This window comes from Heterodontus francisci, chromosome 2 (genome assembly GCF_036365525.1).
Source record: "Heterodontus francisci isolate sHetFra1 chromosome 2, sHetFra1.hap1, whole genome shotgun sequence".
In the NCBI taxonomy this organism is placed as follows: domain Eukaryota; kingdom Metazoa; phylum Chordata; class Chondrichthyes; order Heterodontiformes; family Heterodontidae; genus Heterodontus; species Heterodontus francisci.
Window position 1 is genome coordinate 160,052,235 of NC_090372.1, and position 21,974 is coordinate 160,074,208.

The window sequence follows — 21,974 nt, forward strand, 5'->3', positions numbered from 1 at the left end:
ATTCTCTGTTGTTGGAGATGGTCATTGCCTGGCACTTGTGTGGCGCGAATGTTACTTGCCACTTAACAGCCCAAGCCTGGATGTTGTCCAGGTCTTGCTGCATTTCTACACTGACTGCTAAGGAGTCGCAAATGGTGCTGAACATTGTGCAACCATCAGCGAACATCCCCACTTCTGACCTTATGATTGAAGTAAGGTCATTGATGAAGCAGCTGAAGATGGTTGGGCCTAGGACACTACCCTGAGGAACTCCTGCAGTGATGTCCTGGAGCTGAGATGATTGACCTCCAACAGCTGCAACCATCTTCCTTTGCATTAGGTATGACTCCAACCAGCGGAGAGTTTTCCCCCTGATTCCCATTGACTTCAGTTTTACTAGGGCTCCTTGATGTCATACTAGGTCACATGTTGCCTTGATGTCAATGGCAGTCACTCTCACCTCACCTCTTGAGTTCAGCTCTTTTGTCCATGTTTGAACCAAGGCTGTAATGAGGTCAGGAGCTGAGTGGCCCTGGCAGAACCCAAACTGAGCGTCACTGAGCAGGTTGCTTGCTGGCACTGTTGATGACACCTTCCATCACTTTGAGATTAGACTGATGGGGCGGTAATTTGTCGGGTTGGACTTGTCCTGCTTTTTGTGTACAGGACATATCTGGGCAATTTTCCACATTGCCGGGTAGATGCCATTGTTGTAGCTGTACTGGAACAGCTTGGCTAGGGGTGCGGCAAGTTCTGGAGCACAGGTCTTCAGTACTATTGCCGGAATATTGTCAGGGCCCATAGCCTTCGCAGTATCCAGTGCCTTCAGCTATTTCTTGATATCACGCGGAGTGAATCGAATTGGCTGAAGTCTGGCATCTGTGATGCTGGGGACTTCAGGAGGAGGCCGAGATGGATCATCAACTTGGCACTTCTGGCTGAAGATTGTTGCAAATGCTTCTGTCTCATCTTTCGCACTGATTTGCTGGGCTCCCACAACTTTGAGGATGGGGATTTTCGTGGAACCACCTCCTCCAGTTAGTTGTTTAATTGTCCGTCCACCACCATTCATGGCTGGGTGTGGCAGGACTGCAGAGCTTAGGTCTGATCTGTTGGTTATGGGATTGCATAGCTCTATCCATTGCATGCTGCTTACGCAGTTTGGCATGCAAGTAGTCCTGTGTTGTAGCTTCACCAGGCTGACACATCATTTTGAGGTATGTTTGGTGCTGCTCCTGGCATGCCCTCCTGCACTCTTCATTGAACCAGGGTTGGTCTCCTGGCTTGATGGTAATGGTAGAGTGGGGGATATGCCAGGCTATGAGGTTACAGATTGTGGTTGAGTACAATTCTGCTGGCACTGATGGCCCACAGCGCCTCATGGATGCCCAGTTTTGCATTGCTAGATCTGTTCAAAATCTATCCCATTTAGCATGGTGGTAGTGCCACGCAACACGATGGAGGGTATCCTCAATGTGAAGGCGGGACTCCATCTCCACAAGGACTGTGCGGTGGTCACTCCGACCAATACTATCATGGACTGATGCATCTGTCGCAGGTAGATTGGTGAGAATGAGGCCAAGTATGCTTTCCCCTCTTGTTGGTTCCCTCACCACCTGCCGCATATCCAGTCTAGCAGATATGTCCTTTAGGACTCGGCCAGCACGGTCAGTAGTGGTGCTACCAAGCCACTCTTGGTGATGGACATTGAAGTCCCCCACCCAGAGTACATTTGGTGCCCTCGCCACCCTCAGTGCTTCCTCCAAGTGCTGTTCAACATGGAGGAGTACTGATTCATCGGCTGAGGGAGGGCGGTAGCTGATATTCAGCAGGAGGTTTCCTTGTCCATGTTTGATCTGATGCCATGAGACTTCATGGGGTCTAGAGTCAATGTTGAGGACTCCCAGGGCAACTCCCTCCCGACTGTATACCACTGTGCTGCCACCTCTGCTGGGTCTGTCCTGCCGGTGGGACAGAACATACCCGGGGATAGTGATGGCAGTGTCTGGGACATTGTATGTCAGGTGTGATTCCGTGAGTATGACTGTGTCAGGCTTTTACTTGACTAGTCTGCGGGACAGCTCTCCCAACTTTGGCACAAGCCCCCAGATGTTAGTACAGAGGACTTTGCAGGGTCGACAGGGCTGGGTTTGCCATTGTTGTTTCCGGTGCCTAGGTTGATGTTGGGTGGTCCGTCTAGTTTTATTCCTTTTTATTGACTTTGTTATAGTTAGATACAACTGAGTGGCTTGCTAGGCCATTTCAGAGGGCATGTAAGAGTCAACCGTATTGTTGTGGGTCTGGAGTCACATGTAGGCCAGACCAGGTAAGGACAGCAGATTTCCTTCCCTAAAGGATATTAGTGAACCAGATGGGTTTTTTACAACAATTGACAATACTTTCATGGCCATCATTAGTCTAGCTTCTGTCCCAGAAAATGTGTGCGAACTGCAAAATTGAAGAGGCCATTGGGATAATTGATGCTGGAAGCTGAAATGCAACACTTGTGAAATTGTATAAGTGAAGTTGGATCAGGATTTGCCATTTATGTTGAGCACTGTGAACAGTGGTAGTTAAAATGGCTTTGCAAATTATTTCAAGAAACTGTCATAGCCAATATTATGCAGGATTACTGAATTACATTTGTCCTGAATTACTTTTGAATTGCATCATCCTTTAACCAACATCACTAAAGCAGATTTTCCGATCATTAATTGCATTGCTGTTTGTGGAGCTTTGCTGTACACACATTGGCTGTCACATTTCCCTAAATATTCAGGAGCTCAAGAGGAAGTTTAAAAAGTAGGACCTCGAAGATTGTAATCTCTGGATTACTCCAAGTGTCATATGTTAGTGAGAGTAGAAATGAGAAGATAGGGAGGCTTGAAGGATGGTGCAGGAGGGAGGGCTTCAGATTCTTGGGTCATTGGTACCGGTTCTGGGGCAGGAGGCACCTATTCAAAAGGGACAGGTTGCACCTCAACAGCATTGGAACCAGTGTCCTCAGGGAGGTTCACAAGTGTGGTTGGGGAGGGTTTAAACTAAATTGTCAGGAGTTGGGCACCAAGATATAGAAATAGAAAAGAGGAACAACGTGCATCAAGGAGTGAGAGTTTTGGATAGTACTAGAGAAGGAACTGGTACCATATTAGATAGGAGCAGACTAAGAAAGACTATGAGGAATACAAAGACATGTTTATAATGCATGTATGTAAATGCACAAAGTGTGATGAATAAGATTGGTGAGCGAATATGATGTGGTGGCAATAACGGAAACATGGTTTAAAAATGATGAGGACTGGCACTTAATGTTCAATAATAAAAAGCGCTCAGAAAATATAGAGAAGGGAAAAAGGGAGGTGTGGTGGCAATACTGATTAGGGAAGACATTGTAGTGTTGTAAAGAGATGTCCTGTGAAGGTGGTGGAAGGGAGGTGGTGAACAAAGACAATATCCATTTGGTTAGAGTTTATAAGAAAAAAGGCGATGGTCACACTATTTGGGGTATTCTATAGGCCTCCAAATAGTGAGAGAGATAGAGGAGAAAATCTGCAGGGCGGCACAGGGGAACAGTGGTTAGCACCGCAGCCTCACAGCTCCAGCGACCCGGGTTTGGTTCTGGTACTACCTGTGCGGAGTTTGCAAGTTCTCCCTGTGACTGCGTGGGTTTCCTCCAGGTGCTCCTGTTTCCTCCCACATGCCAAAGGCTTGCGGGTTGATAGGTAAATTGGCCATTGTAAAAAAAAAAAAAATTGCCCCTTGCGTAGGTAGGTGGTAGGAGAATTGAGGGGATGTGGGAGGGAAAATGGGATTAATGTAGGATTAGTATAAATGGGTGGTTGATGGTCGGCGTGGACTCGATGGGCCGAAGGGCCTGTTTCCGTGCTGTATCTCTCTATGGCTATGAAATCAGAGATGTGTCAGAATTATAGAGTGGTGATATTGGGGGACTTGAATTACCCAAATATTGATTGGTATAATGTTAAAGTAAAGGGAAAGGGGGGGGAGGAATTTCTGAAATGTGTTCAGGAGAACATTTATGCAGACCAGTATGCTCTCAGTCCAACTAGGAAGGAGGTGTTGCTGGATTTAGTGCTGGGGATGAGGTGGGCCAAGTGGACCACGTGTCTGTGGGGGAACACTTGGGTAAGAGTGATCATTGTATTATAAGGTTTCGATTAGCAATGGAGAAGGGCAAGAAACAATCTAAAGCAGAACTTTGAAATTGGAAGAGGGCTAACTTCAATGGGATGAGTGGGGATCTAGCCAGGGTAAAATGGAACCAACAATTGACAGGAAAAACTGTAATGGAGCAATGGTGATCTTTAAGGGGGAGGTGTTTCAGGTACAGGCTAGGTACATTCCAACAAGGGTGAAAGGTAGGGGAACCAAAGCCAGGAGTCCTTGGATAATGAAGGAGATAGAGAATATGATGAAACCAAAAAAAAGTGTGTATGATGCATGTCAGGTGAATTCTTCAAGTGAGAACCAGGCCAAATATAATAAATTGAGAGGGGAAGTGAAGAGGATAATTTGACAGGCAAGAGAGAATATGAGAATAGAATGGCAATTAACATAAAAGGGAACCCAAAAATCATCATCTAGCATGTAAATAGTAAGTGGGTAACAGGTTGGGTGAGGCCTATTAGGGACAAAGAGGGTGATATATGCTTAGAGGCCATGGCAAGACTAGAATTCTTAATGAGTACTTTGTATCGGTGTTTCCTAAGGAAGAGGATGCTGACTAAATGAAGCAGAGATGGTAGAGGTAATGGCTGAGGTTAAAATTGATAGGCGGATGTACTGGAAAGAGTGGCTATGCTTAGAGTGGATAAGTCGCTTGGTCTGGATGGCTTGCATTCCAGGTTGCTAAAGAAGTGGTACTGGAGCTAGTGGAAGGGCTTGCCATAATCTTCCAATCTTCCCTAGATACGGGAGAGGAGCCAGAGGATTGGAGAGTGGCAAATGAGACACCCTTATTCAAGAAAGAGTGTTATGACATTCTTAGTGACCACAGGCCAGTCAGTTTAACATCTGTGGTAGGTACGGTTTTAAAGACAATAATCCGGGGGAAAAAATCAACAGGCAGTTGGAGAGGTTTGAGTTAATTAGGGAGAGTCAGCACAGATTTGTTAACGGCAGATCGTGCTTGACTAATCTAATTGATTTTTTTGATGAAGTAACAGAGAAGCTTATTGAAGGAAAAGCAATGGATGTCATATATGAATTTTAAGAAAACATTTGATAAAGTACAATGTAAAAGGCTGGTTATCAAAATGGAGGCTCATGGAATAGGAGGGTCAGTGTCAGCTTGGATTAAAAAAAAATGGCTTAGGGACAGAAAACAGCAAGTGGTGGTAAATGGTTGTTTTTCAGACTGGAGCATGGTAGACAGTGGTGTTCCCCAAGGTGCAGTGCCAGGACCACTGCTTTTTTTGAAATACATAAATGACTTGGATATTGGAATGCAGAGTAAAATTTCAAAATTTGCAGATACCAAACTTGGAGGTGTGGCAAACATGGAGGATGATACCAATCAACTGTAGCAGGACATAGGCTAGCAGAATGGGCAGGCAAGTGGCAGATGGAATTTAATACAGAGAAATTTGAGGTGTGATGCATTTTGGCAAAAGGGATAGGGAGAGGCAATATAGACTAAATGGTACAGTTCTAAAGAGTGTACAGGGACAGAGACACCTGGGGGTTCATGTGCATAGATCTTTGAAGGTGGCAGGACATATTGATAAAAAGGTTACTAAAGCATGTGGGATTGTGGGCTTCATAAATAAAGGTATTGAGTATAAAAGCACAGAAGTTTTGCTGAATCTTAAAAAAGTCTGGTTAGACCACAACTAGAGTATTGTGTCCAGTTCTGGCCACCACACTTCAGGAAGGATATGAGGGTCCTTGAGAGGCTGCAGAGAGATTTGCCAGAACGGTTCCAGGGATGAGGGATTTTAGCTACAAGGTTAGGTTGGAGAAGCTGGGGTTGTTATCCTTGGAGCAAAGGAGATTGAGGGGAGATTTGATAGAGGTGTACAAGATTCTGACAGTTTGGATAGGGTAGATGAAGAAAAACTATTCCCATTAGCTGATGGTACAAGCAATTTGAGGCACAGATTTAAGGTTTTGGGCAAGAGATGCAGGAGGGATGTAAGGAAGAACTTTTTTACGCAGCGAATGGTAATGACCTGGAAGTTGCTGCCTACAAGGATGGTGGAAGCAAAGACGATGAATGATTTCAAAAGGAAATTAGATGGGCACTTGAGAGAAATAAACTTTCAGGGATACCCGGATAGAGCAGGAGAAGTGGAATGACTGGATTGCTCTCGAGAGAACCAGCATGGACTCGATGGATCAAATGGTCTCCTCCTGTCCTGTTATGACTCTATGACTCATTACAACAGTGATTCCCTTCAAAATACCTCATTGGGTACTACATTCTAACAACATTTAAGGCAATATGACCAATTGCATCAAATGGATCCAATTCTTGTACATTGTTTGCAATATTGTTCATTTTATAAATGTTCTATAAATATGGCTGTGAAATTACCTTTATCTAAATAGACTTCCCACCCATTTATGTATTTGTGTGCATTAGTAGGAGGGTATGCTATTGCTGATATATTTTTTCTCGAAGGTTTTAATACACAATATTTTTGGCCACGTGAACAGGGAGAATAAATCTCCTTGACTTAGTTATATCGTTTGCTGATTATTCTTGACAGCACAGCTTTAGTTTTATCTGGCTATTGTGTAAACAGCAATTGAAGGAATTTGGAAGAATTCACCCTACAATGTGAATTTCTTCCTATAATTTTATGGGCAGTGAAGAGAGTATTATCTGCACCATGTCTGATATTGCATTATCCTCGCATTAATGCACCAAGTAGAAATTGTATAATTCCCAGTACTGGGATTCCTTGTTGGGTCTAAAACCAGGGGACACAGTCTCAGAATAAGGGGCAGGCCATTTAGGACAAAGTTGAGGAGGAATTTCATCACTTAGAGGGTGGTGAATCTTTGGAATTCTCTGCCGCAGAGGGCTGTGGAGGCTTAGGCGTTGAGTATGTTCAAGACTGAGATTGATCGATTTCTACATATTAAAAACATCAAAGGTGTTCCGGGGACAGTGTGGGGACAAAATGATGTTGAAGTAGAAGATCAGCCATGATCTCATTGAATGTCAGAGTAGGCTTGAAGGGCTGAATGGCCTACTCCTGCTCCTATTTCTTATGTTCTTAACGGATCTTATAAAAATCAACAAGACCATCTGTAATATTAGCTCAAGCATCAATAATAATATAACAACATAAGAAATAGGAGCAGGAGTAGGCCATTCGGCCCCTCAAACCTGCTCTGCCATTCAATAAGATCATGGCTGATCTGATTGTGGTCTTAACTCCACTTTCCTGCCTGTCCCCCATAACCCTGGACTCCCTTGTCAATCAAAAATCTGTCTAACTCAGTTTTGAATATATTCAATGACTCAGCTTCCACTGCTCTCTGGGGAAGAGAATTTTAAACACCAACGACCCTCGGAGAAGAAATTCCTTCTCATCTCTGTCTTAAATGGGGAGATCCCTAAATGAAGGTTCCCCTTTATACACCCTGCTTGTTACATCCTCAAAGAACACACATAAATTTATCAAACATGAGTTCCATTTCACAAATCCATGTTGACTGCCTGATTGTATTGTGATTTTCTAGATGTCCTGCTACTACCTGTTTAATAATGGATTCTAGCATTTTCCCAATGACAGACTTTAGGCTAACTGGCCTATCATTTCCTGCTTTCTGTCTCTCTCCTTTCTTGAACAGAGGTGTTACATTTGCAGTTTTCCAATCTGCTAGGACCTTTCCAGATTCTAGGGAATTTTGGAAGATTACAAGCAATGCATCCACTATCTCTGCAGCCACTTCCTTTAAGATCCTTGGATGCAGGCCATCAGGTCCAGGGGACTTGTCAGCCTTTAGTCCCATTAGTATTCCCATTACTTTTTCTCGAGTGATAGTAATTTTTTTAAGTTCCTCACTCCCTTTTGCCTCCTGATTTTCTGCTGTTCTTGGGATGCTTTTTGCATCTTCTACTGTGAAGATGGATACAAAACGCTTTCTCAAAGCCTCTGCCATTTCCTTGTTTCCCATTATTAATTCCCCAGTCTCACCTCTAAGGGACCAATGTTCACTTTAGCTACTCTTTTCCTTTTTATTCGTAGAGCTTTTTACTGTCCTTGAATTTCTTGCTAGTTTTCTCTCAGTCCAGTTTCTCCCTCTTTTTTTTGTCATCCTTTACTGGTTTCTGAAATGTTCCCAATCTTCTGGCCTTCCACCCATCTTCACAGCATTGTATGCCTTTTCTTTCAATTTGATACTGCCCTTAACTTCCTTAGTTCGCCACAGATGGTGCATCCAACTCATAGAGTCTTTCTTCCTCAATGGAATAACCCATAATAAAAACAGATTTGGCACCCCACCTTTCTCTACAGGACCCAGGTTTGTAGTAGTGAGCATGACTGTACCCAGCTTTTTTGCCATAAGTTTACATAATTATACATTTCAGCTGCCATCATGGAAAATATTTATCCAGTTAATTTTTAAATGAAACCTGAACTTGTCCCAAAGTTTCTAACCAGTGTTAAGAAATTGTTGCATCAGAACATTTTTCACAAGTTTTAAAAATTGAACATTCAATGACTGGTATGAGGCATAAATAATAAATGTATTCTATTTCTGAATTAATCTTTACCCAGCTATTTTTGCTTGCAGCTGAAAGAATTGTATACGTTGTTAAATGAAAATTATGTAGAAGATGACGACAATATGTTTAGATTTGATTACTCTCCTCAGTTTTTACAGTGGTGAGTACAGAATTCTATTAATGCTGCCTTTTGTGACTTTTATTTTGATTTGAGATTAATTAGGATTGTCTATCTAAGAGATGCATATTGTTACAGGGCTCTTCGTCCTCCAGGCTGGTTACCACAGTGGCACTGTGGAGTTCGTGTATCTTCAAACAGAAAATTAGTGGGGTTTATTAGTGCCATTCCTGCCAATATTCGTATTTATGAAATGTAGGTTCTCATTTTAATGTTTAATTGTTTCACAGGCTATTTTATTTGTGAAAGCATCTTTTTACTATTGAACTAAAATTTGATTGCTGTAAAGTTGCCATTTTTTATTGTTGAATTCCTTTTTTTTATTTTTATTTACTTTTTGGGAGTTGAAGTAACTTGTTTATTGAAAAGTTTTATAATGACCTCTTCAAGCTAGGGTCATATATTCCTTATGGTATATAGAACATTTCCTAACATGACTATTTTCCACATTTTCAAATGTATTAGCCCTTGATATTAGGACTCCCTCAAATATCAACCTGCTGCAATTTTTATGTTGCTGTTCAGCTCTTTTTGATATTGGAACCTGCTCGATTGTGATGTTCCTAATGCTTCCTTGCATCTAATGTCAGATCCTGGCCAGTGCCAGTTTGTGACTACGTTTACCCAACTGACAAAAGCCTCTGACCAATACATGAACTGATTTGATGATAATTTGCTTGCAATCATTTGGGGATGGTTTCTCACTCCAACATTTCCTTGCAATACTGTCTTTAAACTCAGTAAATAACTACACCACAACATTCTTGAACTTGTGTTGGCTGCAGAGGATCTTTTTTTTTTACAGAGATACAGCACTGAAACAGGCCCTTCGGCCCACTGAGTCTGTGCCGACCAACAACCACCCATTTATACTAATCCTACATTAATCCCATATTCTCTACCACATCCCCACCATTCTCCTACCACTTAACTACACTAGGGGCAATTTACAATGGCCAATTTACCTATCAACCTGATGATCAAATGTAAATTATTCACCTTGCGTAAATTCCCTTTCCTCTGCATGCACCAAAGCTGGACCTTTTTATATATAGATATGTAGTAATTAAAAACATATTTCTTAAAGGTGAGCATGTTGCCCTGAGCCATATTTGCAGTATGGCTAGCAAGGCAACAGTAGCACCATTGTTGCTACAAGAAACATTGTTATTACCTTGCATTGCCAATATTCAGCACATAAATACATTTTAAATGATCTGCAACAGTACAAATTATGCAGGTTGTAATTCATTGGAAAGAATGCATTGATTGGTTGTTTAGAATGCTAAGCTGTACAATATCTATAAAATGGTTTTCATTGGCAATACAGTAGTCCAGTTGGTGCTCATGTCTTGATGTACACTTTTCAGTTTTCTTTGAAGAGTAAATGAAATGAATGTTCTAATTCCATACATTCATTTAATCCTACTTTTAAATATTTATTCATTATTAGAAGACACCTCATTTTTTTTTTCCCCAAGTTGATTCAAAATAATGCTGCACGGAATATTTCCACTGAGGAATATAGTCTAGCATTGTGTTATATAAGTGTATATTTATATGTGGTGAAGGCAATTTTATGGTCCGTTTCCTAATCCTTTTTACCTCAAATGCATAATTTAATGTTTTGTAATTATTTCTGTCAGTGAGAAGAAGATGGTAGAGATCAATTTTCTTTGTGTGCACAAGAAGCTGCGTTCGAAACGTGTTGCACCAGTTTTAATCCGTGAAATTACACGAAGGGTGAATTTGGAAGGGATCTTCCAGGCAGTGTACACAGCAGGAGTGGTTCTTCCAAAGCCTATAGCCACATGCAGGTATCATTATTTTTGTTAATCTAAATTGTACTTCAAAAATTAATAACTATAAGTGGTATGTAAGTACCTTTGTTAAACAGCGCTGACATTACTGATCCTTCTTTAAACTTTTTTGTCTATATGAAAGTTACTGATTTTATTTTCAGTATTATTAAGTAATGGATTTTACATCTTTTACATCAAAACATCTTAAAGTGAATGAATTTCTGAAGTGCAGTGATTGTTATGTAGACAAATACATCTATTCTTCTCTAGCAACCCCACAAACAAGTATGAAGTGAATAAACTAAATATAAAGAATAATCAGTCAATTTATCTTTGATTGAGACCAGGCGTATTCCCTACTCTTCTTTGGCACCACAGGATCTTTAATGATCATCAGAACAGACAAATGGTACCTAACTTTAATATTTCATCTGAAAGGTGGCATCTCTGAGAATGCAGCATTCCCTAGGTGTCAGTGTAGATGATGTGTTCATCTCCTGACATGGGCTTAACAACCAACCTTTTGACCTAAAATAAAAGCAAAGTACTGCAGATGCTGGAAATCTGAAATAAAGACAAGAAATGCTGTCTGGCAGCATCTGTGGAGAGAGAAGCAGAGTTAACGTTTCAGGTCAGTGACCCTTCATCAGAACTGGCAGAGGCTAGAAATGTAATAGGCTTTAAGCAAGTAAAGCAGGGGTGGGGCAAGAGATAAAAAAAAAAGGTGTTGATAGGACAAGGTCACAGAGAATATCTGACCAGAAGGTCATGGAGCAAAGACAAACGGTATTTTAATGGTGTGGTGAAAGACAAAGCATTAGTACAGAGAGGGTGTTAATTGACAGAAAACTGACCAGCCTGTCTCCAAGCACAAATATGAAAAAAACAGTGGGTAGTCACAGTAGAAACAAACTAAATAAAATAAAATAAACACATAGAAAAGAATAAAGAAAAATAACAAAAATAAAAAGGGGGGCCCATCCTGCTGTGAAATTATTGAACTCCATGATCAGTCCGGCAGGCTATAGCATGCCTAATTGGTAAATGAGATGCTGTTCCTCGAGCTTGCTTTGATGTTCACTGGAACACTGCAGCAATTGCAGGACAGAGATGTGGGCATGAGAGCAGTGGGGGGAAGTGTTGAAATGGCCAGCAACCGGAAGCTCGGGGTCATGCTTTTGGACTGAGCGGAGGTGTTCCACAAAACGATCACCCAGTTTGCATTTGGTCTCCCCAATGTAGAGGAGACCACATTGTGCGAAGCCAATACAGTATTTTTTTTTAAATTCATTCATGGGATGTGGGCGTCACTGGCTATGCCAGCATTTATTGCCCATCCCTAATTGCCCTTGAGAAGGTGGTGATGAGCTGACTTCTTGAACCGCTGCAGTCCATGTGAGGTAGGTACACCCACAGTGTTGTTAGAAAGGGAGTTCCAGGATTTTGACCCAGCGACAGTGAAGGAACGGCGATATAGTTCCAAGTCAGGATGGTGTGTGACTTGGACGGGAACTTGCAGGTGGTGATGTTCCCATGCATCTGCTGCTCTTGTCCTTCGAGGTAGTAGAGGTCGTGGGTTTGGAAGGTGCTGTCTAAGGAGCCTTGGTGCGTTGCTGCAGTGCATCTTGTAGATGGTCCACACTGCTGCCACTGTGCGTCGGTGGTGGAGAGAGTGAATGTTTGTGGATGAGGTGCCAATCAAGCGGACTGCTTTGTTCTGGATGATGTCGAGCTTCTTGAGTGTTGTTGGAGCTGCACCCATCCAGGCAAGTGGAGAGTATTCCATCACACTCCTGACTTGTGCCTTGTAGATGGTGGACAGGTCCTGGGGAGTCAGGAGGTGAGTTACTCGCCAAAGGATTCCTAGCCTCTGACCTGCTCTTGTAGCCACGGTATTTATATGGCTACTCCAGTTTCTGATCAATGGTAGCCCCTAGGATGTTGATAGCAGGGGATTCAGCGATGGTAATGCCATTGAATGTCATGGGGAGATGGTTAGATTCTCTGTTGTTGGAGATGGTCATTGCCTGGCACTCGTGTGGCACAAATGTTACTTGCCACTTATCAGCCCAAGCCTGGATATTGTCCAGGTCTTGCTGCATTTCTACACGGACTGCTTCAGTATTTGAGGAGTCGCGAATGATGCTGAACATTGTGCAATCATCAGCGAACATCCCCACTTCTGACCTTATGATTGAAGGAAGGTCATTGATGAAGCAGCTGATGATGGTTGGTATACTAAATTGAAATCTCTGCTTCACCTGAAAGAAGTGTTTGGTAGTGAGGCGAGAGGAGGTAAATGGGCAGGTATTACACCTCCTACAGTTGCAGGGGAAGGTGCCGTGCAAAGGGGACGAGGTGGTGGGGGTAATGGAGGAGTGGACCAGGGTGTCGCGGAGGGACTGATCCCTTCAGAATGCTGACAGGGGAGAGGAAGATGCTTTAGGTAGTAGCATCACGCTGGAGGTGGCGGAAATGGCAGAGGATGATCCTTTGGATGTTGAGGCTGGTGGGGTGGAAAGGGAGGACAAGGGGACCCTGTCGTGGTTCTGGGAGGGAGGGGAAGGGGTGAGGGTAGAGGTGCGGGAAATGGACCGGACATGGTTGAGGGCTCTGTCACTCACTGTGGCGGTTGGGGGGTGGGGGGGGAGATCCTCAGTTCAAGAAGAAGGAAGACATATCAGAAGTGCTGTCATGGAAGGTTGCATCATCAGAGCACATGCATCAGAGACTAGAGAAACTGGGAGAATGGCATGGGGTCCTTACAGAAGGCAGGGTGTGAAGAAGTGTCGTCGAGGTAGCTGTGAGAGTCGGTGGGTTTATAATGAATATTAGTAGACAGCTTATCCCCAGAGATGGAGACAGAGAAGTCGAGGAAGGGAAGGGAAGTGTCAGAGATGGACCATGTAAAGGTGAGAGAAGGGTGGAAATTAGAAGCAAAGTTGATAAAAAAAATTTCCAGTTCCGGGCGGGAGCAGGAAACGGCACCGATGCAGTCATCAATGTACCGGAAAAAGAGTTTGGGGAGGGGGCCTGAGTAGGACTGGAACAAGGAATCTTCGACATATCCCACAAAAAGACAGGCATAACTAGGACCCATATGGGTACCCATAGCAACACCTTTTACTTGAAGGAAGTGAGTGGAGTTGAAGGAGAAGTTGTTTAATGTGAGAACAAGTTCAGCGAGGCGGATCGAGACTGATTGGGCCTCTGTTCAAGGAAGAAGCGGAGAGCCCTCAAACCATTCTGGTGTGGGATGGAAGAGGAGGCGGTTGGGGCCAGGAAACTGGAAATTGTCAAAATGACGTAGGGCGTCAGAAAAGTCACTCATGTAGGTGGGAAGAGACTGGACCAGGGGAGAAAAGATAGAGTCAAGATAGGAAGAAATAAGTTCAGTGGGGCAGGAACAGGCTGCAACTATGCATCTGCTGGGGCAGTCATTTTGTGGATTTTGGAAAGGAGGGAGAAGCAGGCTGTCCGGGGTTGCGGGATTATGAGGTTGGAAGCTGTAGAGGGAAGATCTCCAGAGGAGATGAGGTCAGTGACAGTCCTGTGGACAGTCGCTTGATGTTCGGTGGTGGGGTCATGATCCAGGGAGAAGTAGGAAGAAGTGTTTGAGAGTTGGCGCTGAGCCTCTGCAAGGTAGAGGTTGGTATGCCAGACAACAACAGCACCATCCTTGTCTGCAGGTTTGATCACAATGTCGGGGTTAGACCTAAGAGAACGGAGTGTGGCAAGTTCAGAGGGGAACAGGTTAGAGCGAGTGAGGGGGGGCAGAGAAATTGAGACGGTCGATGTCTTGCCAACAGTTTTCAATGGGAAGATCAAGAGCGGGTAAGAGACCAGAGGGAGGGGTCCAGGTAGAGGAAGAATGCTGGAGGCGGGTGAATGGGTCTGCTGATCGGTGGGAGGTCTCCTGGTCAAAGAAGTGAGCCTGGAGGCTCACCTAGGTGTGTGACAAACAATAGAAAATGCTGGAAATACAGAAGGTTCATGGCTGAACTTGTCTTTTTTTCCTTGCAGATGCTGATGGGTTTGTTCTGTATTTCTAGCATTTTCTGCTGCAATTTTTTTTTTTTTGTTTTATCAATGAACTTATATGTCTTATACAAGATGATTGATATTGTATACACTATTCCAAATTAGTAAAATAAAGGTAAGTCAGTTCAATTAGAAGCAAGTGATTTGTATTGAAGGTTGCAAAAGTGACAAAATGATAAAGAGAGAGTGCAGCAGAGTCACAGAGGATCCTGTTTGTGACTTTGGTTAGGGCCATTTCAGTGCTGTGGCAGAGTGGAAAATGAAGATTGGAAGTGACAACATGTTCAAGGATTTTGGAGAGGAAAGGGAAGTTGGAGTTTCAAGCAATAGTTGCAAAGTCACAAGCGTTGAGGATGGGTATTTGAGAAGGTGTGTGATGACTGTGGTTTTGAAAGGGAGTTTTTTTTTCATGGGAGGTGAGCATGGCCTGCAAGGCCAGCATTTGTTTCCCACCCCGGATTGCCCTTGAAAAGGTGGTGCTTATATGCTGCCTTGAACTGCTGCAGTCCATGTGGTGTAGGTAGACCCACAGTGCTATTACTGGAGGGAGTTCCAGGTTTTTGACCTAACGACAGTGAAAGAGCAATGATATAGTTCCAAGTCATGATGGTGTGTGGCTTGGGGAGGACCTTCCAGGTGTTGGTATTCCCATGCGTCTGCTGGGTCTTCTAGGCGGTAGAGGTTGCAGGTTTGGAAGGTGCTGTCAAAGGAGGCTTCAAGTTGCTGCAGTGCATCTTGTATATGGTACACGCTGCTGCCACTGCTAGTGGTGAAGGGAGTGAATGTTTAAGGTGGTGGATGGGTTGCTGATGAAGCGGGCTGCTTTGTCCTGGATGGTGTCATCCAGGCAAGTGGAGAGTACTCCATCATACTCCTGACTTGTGCCTTGTAGGTGATGGACAGGCTTTGGGGAGTCAGGAGGTGGGTTACTCGCCACAGAATTCCCAGACTCTGGCCTGCTCTTGTTGCCACAGTATTTATGTGGCTGGTCCAGTTCAGTTTCTGGTCAATGGTAACCCCAGGATGTTGATGATGGGGGATTCAGCGATGGTAATGCAGTTGAATGTCAAGGGGAGATGGTTAGATTCTCTCCTTGTTGGAGATGATTATTGCCGGGCGCCGATATAGCATGAATGTTACTTGCCACTTATCAGCCCAAGCATGAATGTTGTCCAGGTCTTGCTGCATGTGGGTACAGACTACTTCAGTATCTGAGGAGTATCAAATGGTACTGAACACTGTGCAATCATCAGCGAACATCCCCACTTCTGACCTTTTGTTAGAGATGAGATCATTGCTGAAGCAGCTGAAGATGGTTGGGCCTAGAACACTTACCTGAGGAACTCCTGCAATGATACCCTGGGTTTTAGATGTTTGGCCTTCAAACAACCACAGTCATCTTCCTTTGAGCTAGGTAAGACTCCAAGCAGTGGAGAATTTCCCCCCAATTCCTATTGACTTCAATTTTGCTAGGGCGCCTTGATGCCACACTCGGTCAAATGTTACCTTGATGTCAAAGGCAGTCGCTCCCACCTCAGGCCCAGATGAGATGTATCCCAGGCTGTTATGTGAGGCATGGGAGGAGACAGCAGGGGCTTTGACACAAATTTTCAAATCCTCTCTGGCCACAGGAGAGGTACCAGAGGACTGGAGGACAGCGAATGTGGTGCAATTATTCAAGCAGGGTAGCAGGGATAAACCAGGTAATTACAGGCTGGTGTGTCTAACATCAGTGGTTGGGAAACTCTTGGAAAAATGTCTGAGGGACAGGATTACTCTCCACTTGGAGAGGCAGGGGTTAATCAGAGATAGTCAGCATCGCTTTGTCAGGGGGAGATCGTGTCTAACTAATTTGATTGAATTTTTCAAGGAGTTGACCAGATGTGTAGTTGAGGGTAAAGCACTAGATGTAGTATACATGGATTTCAGTAAAGCTTTTGATAAGATCCCGCATGGGAGATTGGCAATTTGGCAAATTGGATCCAAAATTGGCTTAGTGGCAGGAGGCAGAGGGTAATGGTCGAGGGCTGTTTTTGCGATTGGAAGCCTGTGACCAGTGGTGTACCACAGGATCGGTGCTGGGACCCTTAATGTTTGTAGTGTACATTAATGATTTAGACGTGAATATAGGAGGTATGATCAGTAAGTTCGCAGATGACACGAAAATTGGTGGTGTAAATAGTGAAGAGGAAATCCCTAGATTACAGGGAAATATAGATGGACTGGTAAGATGGGCAGAGCAGTGGCAAATGGAATTTAATCCTGAAAAGTGTGAGGTAATGCATTTTGGGAGGACTAACAAGGCAAGGGAATATACAATGGATGGTAGGACCCTAGGAAGTACAGAAGGTCAGAGGGACCTTGGTGTACTTGTCCATAGATCACTGAAGGCAGCAGCACAGATAAGGTGGTTAGGAAGGCATATGAGATACTTGCCTTTATTAGCCAAGGCATAGAATATAAGAGCAAGGAGGTTATGATGGAGCTGTATAAAATGCTAGTTAGGCCACAGCTGGAGTACTGTGTAACAGTTCTAGTTACCACACTATAGGAAGGATGTGATTGCACTGGAGAGGGTGCACAGGAGATTCACCAGGATGTTGCCTGGGCTGGAGCATTTCAGCTATGAAGAGAGATTGAAAAGGCTAGGGTTGTTTTCCTTGGAGCAGAGAAGGCTGAGGGGGGACAAGATTTAGGTGTACAAGATAATGAGGGGCATTAATAGGTTAGATAGGAAGAAACTTTTTCTCTTAGTGGAGGGGTCAAGAACCAGGGGGCATAGATTTAGGGTAAGGGGTAGCAGGTTTAGGGAGGATTTGAGGAAAAATGTTTTCACCCAGAGGGTGGTTGGAATCTGGAACGCACTGCCTGAAGAGGCGGTTGAGGCAGGAACCCTCAACATTTAAGAAGTATTTAGATGAGCACTTGAAACACCATAGCATACAAGGCTACGGGCCAAGTGCAGGAATATGGGATTAGAATAGTTGGGTACTGGATGGCTGGCATGGACACGATGGGCCGAAGGGCCTGTTTCTGTACTGTATAACTCTGATTCTATAACATCTGGAATTTAGCTATTTTTGTCCATGTTTGGGCCAAGTCTACAATGAGGTCTGGATCCAAGTGGCTTTGGCAGAACCCAAACTGAGCAACGGTGAGCAGGTTATTGCTGTCTTAAGTGCCGCTTGATAGCACTGTTGACTACACCTTCCATCACTTTGCTGATGTGGGTCAGTGCCTGAGGAGAGTGAAGCATTTACATTGTCGGGGAGCATGGAGGTCAGGAAGGGATATTGCCTAGTCAGTAGTTTATTAGGAATGGAGTCAAGATTGTGGGAAGTAAATCTCGTGCACAAGATGAGCTTAGAGCGTACATGGACGGTGATAGAGAAACTAGAGAAATATGTTGGTTCAGGGCTGCAGTATGAAGGAAATGGATGGCAATCTTGGAGGAGGTTTGGCAGGAAAGGGGAATGTGACAGGTAGTTGGACACATGTTCTCAATATCACTAACACAGAACTCCATGCATCCTCGCATTTGTTTTGGAGGTGGTGGAGTTATCAGGGGACAGATGATAGTGGAGAAAACAAGCTGGGGTTATCTTTGCTTTTCAGGATGATCCTGGAATAGTGAGTGGTTTTGGCAGAGGAGAGCAAGGCCTAATGGTGCTTGATGTATTTCAGCCAGAACTGGCAGTGGATGACTAAATCGGTTGTGTGCCAGATATGCTCAGGACTGCACCCTTGGAATTGCGAGAGCAAAGATCGGTGGTCATACCAGTGGGAACAGCCAGCATGGAAGAGAGTAAGGATGGGCATCAGTGGTGAAGGTTAAGGAGTGATGGAGCAGATTGCCATTTGTGCAGTTGTCAAACATTAAACAATTGGGAGTTTGTAAGTGGCTTGAGGGAGAGTTTAATCCTGGGGAGAAATTATTCCAAGGCAGACACAGAAGCAATTGGGATTGGAAGGGATTAACTGAATATGGATGATGAGGGGATACAAAGAAATGGCCACAGATAATCTTGGCTGTGACTTCAAGTTGTACAAAGTGGCTTGGGTGACTTTCCCTACAATTTATGATGAGGTGCATGGACTCCGCTCAACTTCTTTCTGCGACCAGGTTCAGAACTTTACATCTGTGGTTAGAAACCCTCAACCTACCATTCGGGCACAGCACCAGACTGTATTTAATTTGCTGTTAATACACTTAGAAGCTTGTGGTCCAAGTGCCATTGGTATTAGGACATTACTGAGTATCATTTGATTTAAGATTAATATTGTTTTATTCCAAGGTACTGGCATCGATCTCTGAACCCCAGGAAGCTGGTGGAAGTGAAGTTCTCTCATCTCAGCAGAAACATGACTTTACAGAGAACCATGAAGCTATACAGGCTACCAGATGTAAGCAGCTCAAATCACTTGCATCCTAAAATAGATGCTATGGAGATAGTGAAGCTCTTTCTCAATTGGCTTATTTTTGTCCCTTTCCTACAGCATTTGTTTCGGTGAGAGAAGAATTGAACACTTTCAGATCAATAATACTTAGCAACATTGCCCATCTTAAATTGTATTGTACCCTGCAATATTTGTTGTGTCAAATTATTAGGAAGAAAAATTCCTTGTAGCTAAAAGAATTACCATTTAAAAAATATTCTGTGGTGCAATTGTTGGAAAGTCAGTATTTGTTTTTTTTATTAAATATAAAATATACACTCATTACAGTTAGTGGCTTTGCTTATTTTGGTATGGCATGGGTTCAAATAAAGGTAGAACATAGACGGATGGCATAAAGGGAGGCTAAACTGCATTTTCACTACAAGTGGCAATACCAAATTCTGTTTATCTTATTGACAATTCCATTATATTTCTTTTCTGCTAGACCCCCAAGACAACAGGTTTGAGGCCAATGGAGCAAAAGGATATAAAAAGAGTACAAGAGCTGCTCTTTAATTATCTAAAGCAGTTTGAGCTTGCTCCAGTGATGAGTGAGGAAGAAGTGGTCCACTGGTTATTGCCCCGTGAAAACATTATTGACACTTATGTGGTAGAGGTAATGCAAAGCTGTTGTGTGTCTGTATGCGTAATGACATTCTGTTTTGAAAAATATTATAATTTTTACACCCACCCCTCAATCCCTTGGCAGTCATCTAGGCTGAACATGAAAAATGGCCACTTGGGTGAGAGTTTGAGGCCTTTTTATCACCTGCGAAATGTTATCCTAGCACCAGTCATGGTCTTTTTAAGGCAAAGGAAAGAGAAATTTTGTTGAAGTTAATCAGAATTTGTTTTGTTGAAATAGGAACTTCGTTTTTGAAAATTGTAAGTTAAGTACTTGAAAAGAAGGCAGGCTTATTATTGTGCTTCATATGTAATGTTTAGAATAGAATCAAGTAAGTGTTTATTCAGAATTTGTTTCAAAAATGTGAACATGACTTAAACTCATGCGGAGAACATTTGTAGGAAAGCAAGCTATGTTGTCAATATACCATTGTAGAGCAAGCAGAAATATTATCAAGTAAGCTTTAGCAATATATTTTAAAAGCAACCACTTCATTTGATAGGGAACATGGAGTATTCTTAGAGAATTTTCTGTTTTTCGCCATCTTATTGTGTCAACAATATTGAAATGAAGTGAGTAATAAATTGTGTATTGATGGGTCAAGAATGCAGTAACATTTCTGCAGAAGCATGGAAAATACTAGAATGTTATGTTAGCTCAAATAATTTGAATGGCGCCTCTTACATGCAGAAAATAATTTATTACAGATGAACTATACTTTTGTAATATGTTTTGTTTGAAAGGGGAAATGAACTTACCACCTTCATTGGTTTAGTAGTAAAACCTAGTAGAATGGATTAGTAAATTTAAGACCCTTTTGATCTAGGTATGTTTCCATAATTAAGAATATTAATACAAGCTTGGTTTTATCTTTATGAAGTATCTCCATATTGAACATAGCAACACTAATTGTTACTGAGAAATAAACTCAAGACATTGGGACTTAATTTCCTATTGGTGGACTAAAATATCAGGAGGTGGGTAGGGCAAGTGAAATGGCTGCTTGGCTGTCCTAGTTTCTGATTCATCCCTCATTTGCATGGTTGAAATGGGCTATCAGCATGGAACAGCTGCCCATAGGCAACATCTCAATTAGGTTGGAAATCAGGTGCTGCTGCAGGTTCTTGAAACTGAGCAGCAGCTTAAGGGAAGGTGTAGATCTACACCTTCTCCTTTGTTATCTCTTGCCCCACCCCCAGTTTACTTGCTTATAACCTCTCACATTTCTAATATTTGCCAGTTCTGTAGAAGGGTCACCGACCTGAAACGTTAACTCTGCTTCTCTCTGCATAGATGCTGCCAGACCTGCTGAGTATTTCCAGTATTTCTTGCTGTTATTTCAGATTTCCAGCATCCACAGTATTTTGCTTTTTTTTTAGCTTAAGGGAAGGTGTGTTTTTTGTGGCCAACACAGAAAAGCACTCCTGTGGAGTTGCAAGGTGATGAGAGGGGAGGAAGAATTCTAGCAGGGCCCTCAGGTTTTCAGATACAGTTGTGGAGATTCTCGTGGAGGAAGTTGGCAATAGAAAGGAGGTCCTCAGGCCCTTCAGATGGTTGGTGGATACCAAGACATATCTTTGGAACAGACTCCCTAGGAAGGCCATGGAGCAGTTAGTATTTTTGGATGGAATTTCTGAAAATAATATTTTGGGATACAGTATATGAATAATTTGAGACATGTGAATGCTTGGTAGGAGAAAGGTGACTTTGGACATTCTCTCCATTATTGGATTTTTCTTTGTGCTATTATGAGATCCATTGATTGGCGGGTGGTGGACGTCTGGAATTTGCTGCCCGAATCAGTGGTGGGGGCAGAAACCCTCAACTCACTTGAAAGGTACCTGGAACTGCACCTGAAGTACTGTAACCTGCAAGGCTATGGATCAGGAGCTGGAAGGTGGGATTAGATAGGCAGCTAGTTTTTTCAGTCAGCGCAGAAACAATGGGCTGAATGGCCTCTTTCTGTGCAGTAACTTTACTATGGTTCTGTGGTTGCTATGATTAGTCGACAATTTAATTATCATTGTATCGTGCGACTGCCAGGACAATAGAAGATGAAGTAGATGGTCCTTGGCCTATTTTTATCTAGCAATTGCAAATTGGTGAGTGTGATCAACTTTTTATCCAGGATCTAGCTGCCATGCAGAAAGAAATATAATGGTGTCACCAGAAATATCAAAGTGAGACTTCTACACGGCCCCACAGGAC

General features: G+C 43.1%; 1 protein-coding gene across 3 annotated transcripts in view; it reads left to right on the forward strand.

Annotated features, from left to right (window-relative positions):
* Positions 1-21,974, forward strand: part of nmt2 (N-myristoyltransferase 2) — a 69,471-nt gene that overhangs the window by 19,345 nt on the left and 28,152 nt on the right. For 2 of the 3 annotated variants that reach the window (XM_068012873.1, XM_068012882.1), the window contains exons 5-9: positions 8,752-8,843; positions 8,940-9,056; positions 10,508-10,678; positions 19,000-19,108; positions 19,587-19,757. In XM_068012873.1, coding sequence (XP_067868974.1) covers positions 8,752-8,843; positions 8,940-9,056; positions 10,508-10,678; positions 19,000-19,108; positions 19,587-19,757 — 660 coding nt within the window. The remainder of the gene's footprint in view (positions 1-8,751; positions 8,844-8,939; positions 9,057-10,507; positions 10,679-18,999; positions 19,109-19,586; positions 19,758-21,974) is intronic. The other variant, XM_068012888.1, reaches the window with a different exon arrangement.